The sequence below is a fragment of the Xiphias gladius genome, chromosome 12 (assembly GCF_016859285.1).
Source record: "Xiphias gladius isolate SHS-SW01 ecotype Sanya breed wild chromosome 12, ASM1685928v1, whole genome shotgun sequence".
Lineage (NCBI taxonomy): Eukaryota > Metazoa > Chordata > Actinopteri > Istiophoriformes > Xiphiidae > Xiphias > Xiphias gladius.
The window spans coordinates 195,001-212,500 of record NC_053411.1 but is presented as its reverse complement, the minus strand read 5'-3'; the positions used below and the strand labels follow the sequence as shown (position 1 = coordinate 212,500).

General features: G+C 38.3%; 1 protein-coding gene across 2 annotated transcripts in view; it reads right to left on the bottom strand.

Moving 5' to 3' along the window:
• Positions 1 to 1,747: 1,747 nt before the first annotated feature.
• Positions 1,748 to 17,500, bottom strand: part of mtm1 (myotubularin 1) — a 20,465-nt gene continuing 4,712 nt past the window's right edge. Inside the window, exons 2-15 of one of the 2 annotated variants that reach the window (XM_040141474.1) lie at positions 17,213 to 17,285; positions 16,636 to 16,730; positions 14,748 to 14,858; positions 13,620 to 13,721; positions 8,567 to 8,650; positions 8,166 to 8,315; positions 7,489 to 7,674; positions 6,675 to 6,857; positions 6,409 to 6,564; positions 6,138 to 6,185; positions 5,748 to 5,840; positions 4,522 to 4,635; positions 4,210 to 4,386; positions 1,748 to 2,954 (exon numbers count right to left, since the gene is read on the bottom strand). In XM_040141474.1, the coding sequence (XP_039997408.1) occupies positions 2,760 to 2,954; positions 4,210 to 4,386; positions 4,522 to 4,635; positions 5,748 to 5,840; positions 6,138 to 6,185; positions 6,409 to 6,564; positions 6,675 to 6,857; positions 7,489 to 7,674; positions 8,166 to 8,315; positions 8,567 to 8,650; positions 13,620 to 13,721; positions 14,748 to 14,858; positions 16,636 to 16,730; positions 17,213 to 17,264 (1,746 nt within the window). In that variant the 5' untranslated portion in view covers positions 17,265 to 17,285 and the 3' untranslated portion in view covers positions 1,748 to 2,759. Of the gene's footprint in view, positions 2,958 to 4,209; positions 4,387 to 4,521; positions 4,636 to 5,747; positions 5,841 to 6,137; positions 6,186 to 6,408; positions 6,565 to 6,674; positions 6,858 to 7,488; positions 7,675 to 8,165; positions 8,316 to 8,566; positions 8,651 to 13,619; positions 13,722 to 14,747; positions 14,859 to 16,635; positions 16,731 to 17,212; positions 17,286 to 17,500 lie in introns of both variants that reach the window. The other variant, XM_040141473.1, reaches the window with a different exon arrangement.

The window sequence follows — 17,500 nt, the reverse complement described above, 5'->3', positions numbered from 1 at the left end:
AAACCATTGGTCACAATCAAGAATAGAAACGCCCGATTAGACTTTGCCAGAAAACATGTTAAAAAAAAAGCCTGCCTAGTTCTGGAACAAGATTCTTTAGACAGGGGGTGCAGGCAGGAACGGCTCATGATCCAAAGCATACCACATCATCTGTCAAACATGGTGGAGGCAGTGTTATGACATGGGCATGTATGGCTGCCAATGAAACTGGGTCACTGGGGTCTATTGATGATGTGACTGCTGATAGAAGTGGCACGATGAATTCTGAAGTGTATAGGGCTATAATATCTTCTCAAATTCAGCAAAATGCTGCAAAACTGATAGGATGGTACTTCACAGTACAGATGGATAATGAATCAAAACATACTGTGAAAGCAACCCAAGAGCTTATCAAGGCAAAGAAATGGAATATTCTTTGATTGCCAAGTCAGTCACCTGACCTCAACCCAACTGAGCATGCTTTTCACTTACTGAAGACAAAACTGAAGGCAGAAAGATCCACAAACAAGCAGAAACTGAAGGTGGCCACAGTAAAGGCCTGGCAAAGCATCTCAAGGGAGGAAATTCAGCAATTGGTGATGTCCATGGGTTCCAGACTTTGTATAAAAAAGGCAGTTATTCCTAGATGGCTAATTTGATATTTTTGTTTAACCCCCTTGAATTAAAGCTGAAAGTCTACACTTCAATCACAACTTGATGGCTTTGTTTCAAATCCACTGTGGTGGTGTACAGAGGCAGAATTATGAAAATTTTGTCACTGTCCAGATACCTAAATACCTAACTGTATATTGGGAAAAGCAGCAGGAACCTTTTAAAAAAAACAAAAGTGAAATATAATTTCCAAATTCTAATTCTTGTAAATATGTGTTAAAAAAAATAATTTTCAGCATATTTAAATCAAAATGCATCTTTCCTTTTCCTGTAAAACATATTTTTGATTACTCATCTTGAACTCGTGGGCGGTTACATAAATTTATCCCAACCAAATGTGATTTGGAGTGTTTAGCTAGCCACACCTATCATATAAAACTGCATCCGACCCACACTGCTAGTGTGGGTAGTTAGCCAAAGAACATAGTAGTAGGCATGTGTTTAGATTTCGGCTGGTAAAACTTTGAAAACAAAGAATGTAGTCAAGGTCTACTTTGTTCATTTTACTCTTAATCTTCTGTTCTAACAATGTGGCTGAGGCAGGTGTGTGTTGATGCAAACAGTCCTCTGCAGCTCCCTAGCTCTGTTTCTCTCTGTATCGTTTTGCTGTATTCACCAAATGACATCCACTTATGAGCAATTCAGTCACATCTAAAGGATTTGATTTAAATCTGTCTAAATCCCAGATAGATAGATAGATAGATAGATAGATAGATAGATACTTAATTAATCCAGAAGGTAATTAAGGGATCCAGCAGCTTATTATCTGACTATGTCACATTACTGGGATTAAATTAAAGATTAAGGTTTTCAAATACTTTTTACACAACAATAAACAATTTTACATAAAGAATTTCTGAAAGTAAACACAGGAAGTAGCCCCCTGGAGCTTACTGCATAGGAATCTTCTTTTGCGGCAACTTGTTTTTTTTTTGTTTTTTTTTTTCCAACTTTAAACAGAGCTGGTCTAGCCGTTTCCTCTGCTTCAAGTCCTTGTTTAAGCTAGGTTAAAGATAGGTTAAAGATATCACAAGCCAAACTACACCCCTTACATCTCTTTGAAATGGAAGCACAGAGATTAAATTGCTGTCAGTCATAATGTTGAAGTGTTCCTTTAATGGATAACAACAGTACATTTCACAAAACAGTCGTAACTCAAGGTTAATTTACTGGCTTTAGTTTTCACCTGTAAAATACAAGTAAGTGGACCCTGAGTTAAGACTATTTTGTCAAACTTTTTTTCCCAAGGTAAAGAATAACCTCTTTCTCTAAAACGTACAGTCCACACACAGCACTGAAACTCAGTTTATCATTGCATCTATAGCGTAGGTACTGTATGTGCTTCTGTGGTGATGTCATTTAAAAAATAACCACTAACACTGCTGGTATGTTCTGTCAAATCAGAGTATGGCCTGGACGGAAGAAACACATAACTTAAGCCCTGCTGTGCTGCCTGTGTTGAACACTGATACACAACCGCTGTGGGCCGTGTGTGTTAAAGCCCTTGGACTGAAAGCCAATGAATGTTTTTAAGGCTTCACTGTATGATGAATGTGTGTATAGAGAAGTATTGTGACAAGGCTGTACTGTGATATATTGCATAAATCACCATCATCAACACTATGGTGTTAGAGTTAACCATCAAATCTAAATCTTATTAGCATTCTTAGTTATCCACAGTTAGGACTGCACAATACTAAATAATTCCCTGCATGTGTGTAAGACTGACAGAATTCAGAGTGAAAAAGACACAAGTGCAAGTCAACAAGTATATCGGAATATGTGCGTTTTTACATGTGTGTGTGTCTGTCATAGGGTACCTTTGGGGACAAACTTCAGTCTAAACACCAGTTAATTTGGAGACGGCTTGTCCCCAAATTTAACTGGTCTTCATTTCCCCGAATGAGGACAAAAAAGCTGTGTCCTCATTTGGGGAAAAGCTGATTTTTGGGTCATCTGTTAAGGTTAAGCTAAATTTAGGGTTAGGATTAGACAAGTAGTGGTCATGTATATGGTAAGTCTCTGGGAAATGGAAGCAAGTCTGTTTACTGTCCCCAAAAGTGACTTTGATCAACATGTGCGTGTGTGTGTGTTTGAGTGTATGTGTCTCAGAAGGGAGTGTGTAGGTGTGTGTATTGCTGTGATGGTGTGGAGGGGGTGGGGGCTGTGCTGGGGATGGGGATAGGGCTGTTAGCCAGATGAGTGGAAGGAGTGGAGTCAGACAGCTGCAACTCCTCCAGCTTCTTCAAGTACTCGTCTCTTAGGGCCAACAGCTCCTTGTAGCGCTGCTCCACAGGACTCTGCTGCTGGAACATACAACAAACAACACACACACGCACTTACTTTACTGACAGTACACATACAAATACAAATACACAGCCTCTGGTATATCTATCACACCACCAGTCGTAATTTGTTATGAAGAAAAAAAAGGTAGCTAACTAAATGTTTTAGCATTTGTTTTGAATTTATTTTTAGAGAGTTCATCCACACATTTCTTCAAAAACTGAAATTCCTAAATTTAAATGGGTGATAATACACCAACATAAGGAAAGTTAGACTGTATAGTTTAGTGTATTCTGATGAATTTGAATATTTTTGTTAAATTAAACACAAAGAGAGAAAAAAATGAAAAAGGTTGTAAGTTTACAACAAATTGTATGCCACGGTGGACAGGTTAAATTACAAAATGCAAGCTTTAGCATTGCCTGTCTCAAAATAAAAATATCAATATATACATATCCTTCCAAAGGAATTGTATTTGGACCGCATATTTACTGTGGTGGAAAATTGAAACATTTTCTCATAATACTATGACTTTATTCTCAATATAATTAAACTTTTTCTTTTACAATTATGACTTCCCATTACATTACACCTTTGTTCTTGAAATATTACAACTTTATTCGTCAAATCTTTCCTTACAGTGGTTCTGATACTTAGATTTTTTTTTGGGTCACTTTTAGCTTTATTTGATGGCTGAGTTTAGGCTCACATTCTTCTATTTTATAAAATTGCTGCAGGAATAATTTGTGATGCAGGCTTAACTGCCTATTGATTAAAATTATGAACTTAAAATATGGAATTATGTAAATTTTCCAAAATTACAAAGTTGACTAACCATCAACCACATGTCCCTTTTTGCCAGATTTATTTCAGTAATATGAAGTAAATACAGTCACAGATATGAACAGGTGAGAAACAGGAAAGAAAAACAAATAAAGACCTATGTAAAGAGTTTGCAAGAAATATGTGTGGATGCTTCCACCTCATCAGTAGAAAGTACCTATTTCCACTGGCCCCTGCTTTGGTATGGTTACACACAGTTGTATTTAGGAACATGCACTGTGTAAATTCTGACACACAAACCCAATACAAGACAGGTAATATAATGGAGACCCTTATCATTTTAGCAGATACTGTACTGTAGCCGTGCATATTCTGAAACAAATTTTCAGTTAATCACCTTATTACAAACCAAATTACACACAATGAGTAGGGGGGCTTCTGGGCCCTTAGTTCGGGTAACAGTATATTATGACAAAGTGGCAATCCTACCTGTTGTCGTATGCGTGGGTTCCAGCGGATGTAGTATGTTACCCACAGCTCTAGGTGACGCATGCTGGCAACAGGGTAGAGGACCCTGCCAGACTCAGGGGTGTAGAAGGGGTTTAAATAAATGTCCATCTTACTGTTGACCAGAGACCACATAGACACTGTCTTTGACCTCACGTCCTGCACCACAGAAAGAGTGTTACCGTGAAACACTTGCAGTTGAAATACAGTGCAACCCCAAAGTCAAAGTATACTTGCATGTATGTTGTAGGGCAACTTAAGAGTAGGAAGTATTATATGTCCACGTGGTCTTACATGCTGGTCTCGTGCACTCTCACAGTTGTAGAGGAAAGTCCCAAAGCGACAGCTGTAGAGATGATCCAGGATTGTAAGCAGGAGGCGCTCATTAAACTCAAAGGCTGTAGGAAACTGAGAGGAGAGTTAACCAGTTACAATTCAAAAGATGGCCTCTGTCATCTCATGTCAGGAAACACTCTTTGCAGATTGGTCTTAAAGATACACTCCCTGTTTTTGTTACAGCGCCAAAGAGTCCTAAAACGACATGAACATTAAAGCACTGTTGATTATCAAAATTTAAGCTCAGTGTTGAAATATCAGGTTGAGTATTTTTGAAGCTGCTGCATAAAATACTACATCTAGTAAGGAAATTCGCATACTAAGGGCCTTATTTTTGTCACAGCGCAACAACCAACACAAGCAGCGGTCTCAATGGTTGGTATTTTCCTGAACCTGATATTTTCTATGTCTGTTGCCAGAGCAGAGGGCCATTATGCTTGTCCATCCACTGTGTTTACTTTCATTTAATCACATGCAAATGACACCAGGCTGCTACAAAATAACTGCACACACCTCAGAACAGTCTGTTATAACTGCCTGGGAAACATTGGATTACAGGGGCTCAATAATCTTTCGTCAATTCCTCCTTCAATTTTCTTTTAGCAAAGGTGGCATTTCATGTTTTAATTGTTTAAATGCAACTACTGGTCTGTCACATCAGTTACAATATGACATATTTATTTACAACATGAGATACAGTAGAATTATGACTGAACTACAGTCAAATTAATGTATTCATATAAATTAATTCACCAAACTATGTTTGGGACTCTGTACGATAAAACAATCTGATTTCTGTCTTCATTTGTGTTGTGTAGTTATTGTCATGCATCCCTGTGATTGGGTATATTTATTAATCACCTTACCTTTTGATCTATATTCCATTTCACCCAGCCATTTTTCACATTGAGCTGTTGCAAATTCAAATTAAAACAGCAGATGAAGACCCCCACACAGTCTGTGCACCCAAGACCTACTTGCTTTGCGCTGGTCTCACTATCTTTTCAATGGGTTTGTCTGTGACACAGGATCTGATTAAATTAAACCTGTACAGCTAAATCAAGCAATAAACAAACAAAAAAAAAGTAAAAAAAAAACCCTCCCAATTTAATCTCATTTGTTGAGCATAGTTTATGTGATTTAAATGACATTCCCATGAGTTCAGCTTGATGATTCAAACATACCTGCTTAGTCATCTGCCATACACAGTCAATGAACTGAACAAAGATGGGTGATCTGTCCTGATCTGCATGGTTCTTGTCACCATGACCTATCCTCTACGCATACACATACAGACGCACGCACGCAAGACACACACACACACACACACACACACACACACACACACACACACACACACACACACACACACACACACACACACACACACACACAAACAAATGATAAACAGGAAGGTAAACTACTTTTATCATTCAACTGAGCCATTTTTCGTAAACTGAATCATTTTAAAATTTCTCTAAAATATAGGACAGTAGTGAATAAGGATTCATATCAAAACACACAAAGCTGAAGTAGGTATTTGTGAAGATAGGAGCTGTAAAAATATTACTTACTGAGGCAAATTTGTGCCCAAAGCTGATCCATTCCTTCTCAATCAGCACCTAAAACAGCACAAAAATTGTTCATTACATCAGGTTAATTGTAATCTTAATTTTCTGTCCATTCATTTCACTAAATCTTTATTCTAAAAGCCAAACTGTTAAAAAAGTGACATTCTATCACTTTTAAGTACAGTAAAACCACTGCAAAGGTGCTTTGAAGCTTTGTGCTGCCCACAGTGTTTGAGCTGCTGCCTTTCATAATCTTGTTTGTTAAACTACTGACCTGGAATCCTCTGAGTGTGCGGTAGTGACTGTCCAGCATCAGCATGGCCAGAGATGTGAGCTGAGCAGTTCGGTCCCAGCCATCACTACAGTGAACCACCACTGAGTTTCCGCTGGAAACCTTGTCTGCTACTTGGATGGCTCCTGACAACACCAGCTACACAAACAGATGGGACTTAGACAGGCCTTTAATCTTTTAACTTCAAATGAAAATGATAATGTACACCCAGATGAACAGTTTTCATGTGTACAAACTCTTTTTCTCACCTTAACATGTTCTAGCCAGTGTGTAGACTCTAGACTGGACAGCCAGTGTGATTCCTCCACATTGGGGTAGACGATGTCTTTGAGTTTCTTCAGGGATTCTCTCATGACGTGGATATTCTGGATGTCCAAGAAGATGAGTTCTGTGTTTTGGTACTCATCACCCTCGTAGCCTCCTCCAGTGGCCTGGGAATTGTAAAGATGTTAAGATAAAAAAATAAGGCGAAATGAAACCTTGGTTTTCAGTTCTTAAACATTAACATGAAATGTAAATTCATTTCACATTTAGAGGCATTACAGGAAATATATGGCCACGAAACCACTAGGAAAATCAGCTAGAATCATCAAACTAAAAACAACTAAAATTGACAATGCACATATAATAAGTGGATGGAAATGCACTTACAGTCCCTCATTAAAAATGGATCAGTTATTTAATTTCTGTAACTGTGATACTGAGGAAATTACTTTATTGTGATTCTGCAGGGATTATGTTGTATTGTTTGCTTTGATATCAAAAAACGTATTAAGTCTCTAACTAAAAACCATCACGCCATAATACCTACAACATTTCTGAGCTATTAAATACGATGTATGTTAAAAATAAGTGAGAGCTTACATTTCACAGTAACATTACAGTCTCCATCTGCTGACACCATCTTTTGCTTTCTATTTTCCTCTCATCGCTGCTAACTACTATTTCAGACTGACTGATGCAGACAAGTTTTTGCACATGAGATAGTAACTTGCTTTACACCCTCCTGTGTCTATCAAACCAATCTTCTGACCCTTGAAAATAGTTCCTTTCCCTTCTGACCTTGTTGGCCACTGCGTTGACGTTGGGCCTGGCGTCATATATGGTGAGCTTGGTAGTGTCGTTTGCCTCCCTGATCAGGTCCAGGTAGCGCTCGTCATCCTTGTTCCTTTTGCCAGACATGCCAACCAGAGGCTGACTGCAGCGGACAATCACTGCCCGGTTCTCTCTGTGGATCCATGATAGAACCTAAAGCACATATAGACAGATGAAACATTTGCAGATGCCAGTTAGGACTGTAGGACTTGGAGTCACACTCAGGTAGCTTTTAATGAAAACAAACTATTCCAGGGCGAAGTTGTGAAAGAGGAGGGAGGAAAGAGAACATAGCACAACACAGGTACCACATAAAAGATGTATAATAATAATTTATTTCTGCTCCATATTGGCTATTCTCATTTTAGCATTTTAATGTTTCTGTGATATAATATACCATTCAATACATCTTACTTAAAAGGATATAGCTGGTGTTATTTTATGTTTTTTTTTCAGACCACCGGTAGCCTTCTAACCAGTATTGTCTGTAAATCCTAAGCCTGATATATCTTATTTTTCCATGCCATAAGACTTAATGTAAAAGCTAGTAATTGGTCCTGGACTTAAGAATTTTTTAGTCAAACTCACAAATTCTACACTCATGTATTATATGTTTCAGGTTTATACAAATCTGTCTTGCTTACCGGTATCCGTCCTCTTGACCTGAAGGCAGCCACTCTTCTGAGGTCCTCCTCTTTACTTTTAAAGGGTACAGTCAATACAGTGGGGTAGGTGTCACACAGCTCATAGTTCTTATTGATGAATGTAATACGCCACTTGTTATTAGGTAACCCCTACAAAAGACAGTAATCATCATTAGATACTGAGTGAAACACTAATGCTCTTTTTGCAGTATTATTCAAATTCTACTTTGAATTCACCTCTTCACTACTTTTTTAAAAACTCCTAGATCTATTTACACAACACAACTATATTACAATATTATTAAAGTAGTAGCAATAACAGTACAAATAAGTATTGGTATCAAAAACCAGCAGCAGTACTATAAAAAGTATAGTCCTAACACTGTACTTCTCCTCCTTACCTGGCGTCTGAACTCCTCTATGGGTTTGTAGACATTCCAACCATTCTCCTCGTACTTCTCTTGAGTCACATATGCAAAGAAGGGCTGGATAGAGGGGAGAGAAGGAGACTTTTCATTTACAGACTTCAATGATATGATAGCAGCACTCTGTGAAAACACAGACAGACATATGTCAGACCAGTGGCAACCTGTGATTAACTAGGCTGCTGGCTAGCTGTTCATTTTCCTAGAGGAAATGCTCAACCACTGAGGAGAACAGAGTGGAGCTCGTATAGTGACCAACACACACACAGACACACATGTGGAAACACACACAGACATGCTGACACGTTGACACACATTCTTTAGCAGAAGGACTGCTGCTGGGAGAGAACAAGAGTGACTAAACTACCCACAAGTAATTTTTTTTCTCGATTCTGGGTAGGAGCTGCTGGTTCAAAAAGTGTGTGCTTGTTTACAAATTTCCCCGCTGTAATTGCCATTTCAGACTTTTCTTTTAATGATCCCCTCAATGTACGCCAACACAGAAGGAAGAAATGCAATTTTTTTATCCTCCCATAAGCCATCTGAAAATGTAACAGCATTTGGCTGCTTACCAAAATTTTTGTTCAGTTGTCTGTAGACAGCTCACTTTCCCAGTGGCCACTAGTCAGCTGACTAAGTCACTGTAGCGAGTCGATTCCTCTCTCAATCTCATTCCTTGATCCTTGAGAAAGCTGTTTCCAACCGGTTTTGTGATTTTCTTCATAATAATAGTTTATTTGAGGATTTTCAGTCAGGATTTAGAGTGCTTCATAGCAAAGGACAGTAATGATACAAATGATCTTCTAATTGCATTGGACAAAGGACTTGTCTCCGTACTTGTCTTGTTAGATCTCACTGCTGTATTTGACACTATTGACCATCACATCCTGTTACACAGACTGGAACATTTAATTGGCAATAAACCATCTTAGAGCAGTTACTTTTAAGTCCTATTTATCAGATCGATTTCAGTTTGTACAGGTTAACTATAAATACTCCATATACTCAAAAATTAGTCACGGAGTTCCACAAGGTTCTGTGCTTGGACCAGTTCTATTGATCTTATATATGCTTCCTTTAGGCAATATTATTAGGAAACACTCCTTAAATTGGTATGCTGATGATACCCAATTGTACTTGTCAATGAAGCCTGATGAAACCAATCAGTTAGCTAAACTTTAAGCAAGCCTTAATAAGGACATAAAGGACATAAATACCTGGATGACCAGCAACTCTAGATGGCACTGTCCTGGCCTCCAGCACCACCGTTAGGAATTTCTGAGTTCTCTTTGATCAAGATATGTCATTTAACTCACACATAAAACAAACTTACTGCCTTCTTTCACCTACGTAACATTGTAAAAATCAGGCACATCCTGTCTCAAAAAGACGCAGAAAAACTACTCCATGCTTTTGTTACTTCTAGGCTTGATTATTGCAACTCTTTATTATCAGGCTGTCCCAAAAAAATCTCGAAATACTCTCCAGCTGATCCGTAATGCTGCAGTGCGAGTAATGATAGGAACTAGGAAAAGAGATCATATTTCTCCTGTGTTAGCTTCTCTGCATGGGCTCCCTGTAAAACCCAGAATAGAATTTAAAATCCACCTCCTCACCTACAAAGCCCTTTAATCATGAATGTATTTCCTCTGTGGCAGCAGAACATATTACACCAGCCTTCAGAAACTCCTGCAGGTTAAACTGGACTAACGAAACATTTTTAAGGCTGATTGACTCTGAGAGACTCATTATAGATGGATTCGAAAACACTCACTAGCCTAGCAACATAATAAAGCTACAAATAACCCACAATGCAATCCTATGTAAAAAACTGTAGTTACACTGATACTCCCTCCGTTCAAATAAAATATCAGTTGTAATGAATAAACAGGTAATTTTCTGGTCCTGAAATATAGGACAACCCCCACTTTTTTAAACCTAATTTTCAGAAAAAATTGTTATCTTATATTAGGGGCAATATGATATGGTCTCTCTCCAGAGCGATAGAGAACTCTCAGCACAGTTATTTCCTGTTCATTAGGTAAGTCTGCATCTAATGATAGGGAAAACCCTGATAAATTCTATTACAGTGACTGGAATATTTAATTGGTATTAAAGGAACCGCGCTAATCTGGTAATCTAAATCCTTTTTAATCAGATCAATTTCAGTTTGTTCTCCATGCACTCAAAATTTAGACATGGAGTTCCACAATGTTCTATGCTTGGACCAATTCTATTCATATTATTCAAGCATGCTTTAAGGACATAAAGACCTGGATGACCTGCAATTTTCTGCTATTCAACTCAAACAAAACTGAAGTTTTTGTATTTGGCTCCAACGACTTCAGAAACACATTATCTAATGATATACACTCTGCTTGGCATTGTCCTGGGCTCCAGTACCACCGTAACGACTCTCAGCCCTTTATCTGTTTGCTTCTCTCCTACTCCCTAAGCTCACATATATAGTATTTAATACAGCTGAATTTAAATTGACTTGGTAAATTGAATTGGACTTGGTAAATTTAATGGGTAACATGGAGAGGTGTGCCTGCGGAGGGAAACCCCAACCTTGCACTCGCGGGGCAATACTGGCGACACTCTTCTAAAGAAAGTAGCAAGGTTTGTTAAAGAAGTCACTAAATTTGTCGCTAGGTGCTCTTTTGAAAAAAAGCCGCTAAAGGAGTCTGTAAAGTCTGTAAATTTAGTGACAAGTTGGCAACACTACCTGTAAATGCCCCCCCGATGATGTTATAAAAGCTGTTCATGGCGAATATGTGACTGGCCTCGCTGTTGCGGCTCAGCCAAAAATCAGGCACATCGTGTCTCAAAAGATACAGAAAAACTAATCTATGTATTTGTTACTTCTTGGCTGGATTATTGCAATTCCTTATTGTCAGGCTGCCCCAAAAACTCTCTAAAGACTCTTCAGCTGATCTAGAATGGTTCTGCACGTGTACTGACAGGAACTAGGTAAAGAGATCATATTTCTCCTTTGTTAGCGTCACTGGCTCCCAGTAAAATTGAGAATAGAATTTCAAATCCTTCTCCTCACCTACCAAGCCATTAATGATCAGGCACCATCATATCTTGAAGAGCTCATAGTACCATATTACCCCACTAGAACAATGCACTCCCAGAATGCAGGCTTATTTGTGTTCCTATAGTCTCCAAAGGTAGAATGGGAGGCAGAGCCTTCAGCTATCAGGCTCCTCTCCTGTAGAACCTTCTTCCAGTTTGGGTCCAGGAGGTAGACACCCTGTCCACCGTTTAGAGTAGGCTTAAACTAGGCTGGCTCAGGGTTGTCTTGAACCATCCCCTAGTTATGCTACTATAGGCCTAGACTGCTGTGGTACCCATGATGCACCAAGCTCCTCTCGCCTCCTCTCCCTTTCCATCTGTACACATTCATATCCCATTAATGGATGTTAATAACTCAACATCTCCTCTCGCCCGTAGTTTTGTGCTGTATCACCGCTCTCCTCTCTCCTCCCGTCACTTTCTGCAGGTTTGTCTGCCTCTGGACAGGTAAAGACTGGATCTGTTATTGCAAACCACCTATTGCCCCCATGATCCTGCTCAACACCCACTAGTACAATTATTATCATTATCATTATTACTAATATACATCTCCATGTGAAACTTGCATTGTTATCTTTTTTCCTTGCCACTGTCGCCAAGTGCTTGCTCACTGGGAAATGTCGTGTCCCTGTAAATATATTATAAAGAGTACAGTCTAGATCTGATCTATATGAGAAGTAGTTATGATTTGGCGCTATATAAATTAAACTGATTTGACTTCAAATCTCAAATGTCATCAAAAACCCCAAAATTTTCAGTTTATAATGGTATAGAACAGAAAAGCAGAAAATCATCACATTATAGAGGCTGGAACTTGAAGAATGACTATAACAATTAGTTAAGTTCTTAATTATTTTGCTGTCTGATTAAATCGCTTAACTGTTTTAGTACTAATAAATACTACAAAAATACTCTGTTGTCACAATCAGGCCCAGACCCTGAACCTGCTGATGCTTTATCAGGGTTTTAACAATCACAATATTTAGCTTCCAGTTACTGTTTAGCAGAGCATGCAACAAAATTTTAAGTTCAGTGAATGATTTTTACTGAAATACTCCTTTGGGAGTTGAGGTTGGAGTTCTCTTATGGTACTGTCCACAGGCTTGTACTTTGACTTTTTAATCTTAGAACCAGATTGTTCATTGGTTGTTCGTCTTTTGATGATTCAAATAGGAGAGTTTCATGTCTTTCATAAAGTGCTCCAACTGTCATCCAACAAATGCTGTCTATATAGAAAATGAACAGGACTTTTAGTTTGAGAAAAGTTGATGCCTGATAATGGCAACACTGTGCGGGACACAATTCAGACAAAGGAGCTTTAAACATTCTTTAAATATAAACCCTTGCCATTACATTATTGGTTGCTAAGCTGTTGTCTGGTATAGAAGGAAGGAAGTTACCAGAATGAAGGCAAAGGTTTCCATTGTCTCTTTCGGCCCAAATAAGGCTTGCATGAGCCTTACTTGGGCATGCACAAATTTTAGCATGCACGAATATTAGCCAGGCAGATTTAGCTGTGGTGTGGTTGGGTATGCATATGTCATGGCGTATGAGGGGGTTGCATTTCTGCATTTCATCATTTGCATAATTTTTGGGCTTCGAAGAAATGGAGATTGACTATAAGCTGAAAAATGTCCTTTCTCGGCCATTGCTGGCTAATGCTATAAATACACTGTGTTCATGACTGGACTAATATTCACAATAAAGACAGTGGAGCATTCCATCTAAAGTGTACTCCTCATATACTTAATTTTACTGTGAGATTGAACAGGTGTTCCTCGTGGTTTATCCAACCATTGTGGATCTAATTATCTGAGGAAATGAGGCTACATCTGTATCACCCAAATTTCCCTTTCTGGCCCAGCCAAAAATGAAATATCTTTTTTTCCATATATAGGAAAACAGCCATCACTTAGTAGATGGTGGTAGATATCAGAAGCTGACTTACCAGACCATGTGAGAGGGGGAAAGCATGTCTGAAGAGGAGCTCAAAGATATCTCGTCTGCTGTGGCCCTCCTGCTTCAAAGCAAACCTCAAATTTCTCATGTCCTGAGAACACAGAAAATCAACATATTTACTATTGATACACACACACACACACACACACACACACACACACACACACACACACACACACACACACAGAATTTAAGGCATATAAGAGAAGAATAGAGAATAGAGAAGCTTTATGCTGACTTCATAATTGAAACCCCCTTAGCTTGAAAGAGTACTCCACTAATCTAACTAATTCTGTAACACTTCTTTCACATATGCAGTAGTGCATATTCCAACACCTTTAAACAGACTTTTGTGCAGAAAATTGCTGGAGTTCCCTTTTAAAGTGTTGATTTTAAAACAAGAATGTCTTTTGCTTTAATGCATTATGGTATGTAATGTATAGACTGTACTTGTGTTTATAATGAGCATACATAAGGTGATAAATGTGTACTAAAGAGTATTTCAAATTTGAACGGCGTTTGTACTGTATACAATAGCTGAGATACAAACATGTTGAAACTGAATAGACCTCATAATAACTTGTAAACTGTACATGTCATCAAAATTAGTTAATGCAAGATTAATCGGTGTATATTCAAGCATTTGGAAATATCAATGGAGGTTGTACAGTATACACTTGCTGAGATATAAATATAAAAGGTGGCTATAGGAATTGACTTTAAAACATAGGAATTGATAAAGTATACCAATTATCAACAATAAAAGTCATAGCAGCCATCTCCAAAAAAATTCTGCAGAATGTGAAATAATCATTTTGGTTGCATTGAAACTGTAGGAGATACCTATCAGAAATGTCTTTTAAAAATGTACTTCAGAAGTACTAAATATTCTATTAAATATGAAGATTTTATGTAAAACCTGAAAATTAAATATCAATATATGAACTTGGCTTAAGCACAAAGACTGCTGGCTGGTTGCTGTAAATATCTAAATGCCTGTTTAATATGTAATAGAACACTCTTTCTTACACACACACACACACACACACACACACACACACACACACACACACACACACACACACACACACACACACACACACACACACACACACACCTTGCAGGTGATATCCAGGCCGTAGGAGTTTTCACCTCTGCTTGAAGCTCCACCCATCTTCTCGACCCGACTAATGGCACCCAAAGGAATGTCCAGCGTCACTGCCACATCCTACAACACAGAGTCAGCATGTTGTTATGCTCACACACAAAACATGACATGCCCACAAAAAAGCACACATGTTCACAACTACATCAGCCAATCACGTACTGTCTACTATCATTACAAATGCCTTGAATATTAACTTGAATGTTCCTCTGCATGCATATTTAACAGAAAAAATATACAACTTTGGAACAACCCGGGAAGCCTTAGACATACAGCCCAGATACACTTGAACCGAGAGACCTCCAGAACTACAGATCAAACTTATCTAATTCCAGTGTAATGTGGGAGTCGCTGTCATTTCAGTTTTTTTTTTTTTTTTTGCTTAAAAGTTTCTTGCCATCAACAACAATCAATATAGAGTGCCACAAGACTCTAACTCTGGGTACCCTACTTTTTCAGTCTTTGTAACAAATGTTACAATTCTAAATTAATTACTATGCAGAGAATAACAATCTCATCTAAATACATTAGCTATTGCTCCTGATTACACAGTGCACTGTTTGAAAACTGCACGTCTGACGTTGTGTGAATGAAAAAAAAAAAATTCTGGTACTTAATTTATTTTGAATAGTGAGAAGGCATGACCCCTCCCTCACCAATTGAAATTACACCTTTGGTTCCATGGGAAAAATAATTGTAAACTGCTGGTCTTCGACTACTTGGTGGGAAATACGGGCCATGTCAAGTCAAGTCAAGAGCTGTAAGTATGCAGCTCAAAATGACAACTCGTTTCAAAGGGTTTACTGCCACATTGCGGTATATAAAGCAATCTAATTTTTTGAGTCATTAAATTTTATGTACAGTGCAGTCACTTTAATATACTATACTACGATACTGTAGATGTGACTGTAATTTTTGAATATGTTTAGGGGGCATGTTACTTTGCTTGTTAAAGCAGCGATAATCAATATTTCTCTGTTAACAAGGGATCAAATTATTACTTGTATGTGAAAACTGTCACTCATAGTGATGAACCCCTAGAGAATTGTCACCAACTTTGTGGTTCCCTTCAGTTTCACTAAACTTTATAGGGTTTTTAAGCACATTTTCAGCTGTTTTCAATGAAAAAGCTCTGATAAACCCACTGTACACTACCTGGTCAGCACCAAACAGCTGACAGAATAGCTGGAAATGAAAGTATAACATTTAGCGGATAAATAGCCAGATATGTTTCTCAGGAGTTGGTCGAGACCAAAATAGAACTAAAAGGAGAGTGAATTTTGTACTTACATTGAAATGAATGTATGCAAATGACTTCTAATGTTGTTGTTTGCTGTTAAGTCCACCGTATCAATTTTATAAGGAGATAAATATGTCAGTCTTGTGTTTAAAGCTTGTTTCTGCTGCCCCCAAGTGGTCAAAATACACTCAGTTCTTAAGGACCTGTAAACTAAGTATGGTGATCACTATGTTGTATTGCAGGCTAGCAGATTTAAGGTAAACCACTAACGGCCCACTAGATCGAATAATTCCAAGGCGCACAGAATGCTGGCGCAAGGGAAACGTGGCAATCCCCAGAAAAATAAAAACATAAAATCACTGTTCTACATAAATAAATTCTACACAAGAGACTTAGTCTTTAATAATAACAGAACAAAGTACTGTGTTAAAAACACTGCAAGGGCTCAGAGAGAGATGTGTCACAGAGATGTAGCTAGATACGCTTTTTTACCCAACTGCCAGCAGAGTGATGGCTTCCACCTGTCTCTCTCTCACACACACATACACACACACACAAACAAGCTACTGACTGGCCCAACATGAGCTTAATGGGACTTACATTATCTGAGCTCTTGAAGTAGAGTCTATAGTTGGTGATCAACACTTTGCCTTTCACAGCACCACTGAATGGACAGATGTAGATGATGTCTTTATCTGAAAACAGATATAAAAATTACTTCAAAAATTCATTGGACTTCTCACCCATCGTAGCTTATATCTGATCTTACCCGAGCCATATTGGCTCAGAATAGGTTCCCTTTTTCACAATAGTACTCTGGTTCGGGCGTCATTATTATTGTTGGTAAGCAGTGAGCACTGTAAGGGAAGAAATCACCATAGGTGCAGAGAAGAGGAAGAAGAAAAAGAGAAGAGAGATGTGCAGCAAAGGTAGGGTATAAATACCACCTACTCTGACTATAAGACATTAATAAGGACAGACCTAGCCAACACATTACTAAATCATGTGTAAACTGATTATCATAGAGTGTATCACTCTGTATCAGAAAGTACCAGAGGATACTGATGGGCTGAGTCATGTGTAAAACTAACTGATGACAAAGGCGTAGAAAAAGACATGTTTTTATCTTTCAAAATGGACAATTGATCACAGTGTGGACCCAGTGTGATACACTCACCTATAATTCTGTCCTCTCCTGGCAGCAGACACACGTCTGCTAACAATTCCATCTTCAGAGATTCCCTGGAGGTCTACACAAACACACGTGTGTGTGCATGCACACATGTACACACACACACACACACACACACACACACACACACACACACACACACATGCATGCACACACAGAAAGTTGTATTACTACACACACAAAAAAAATCAAAAAAGGAAAAAAAATAGTCAAAAGTGAAAAAAAAAAAGTCTGTAAGATTCAAACCATTTATAATTAATTAAGTCTTAATGC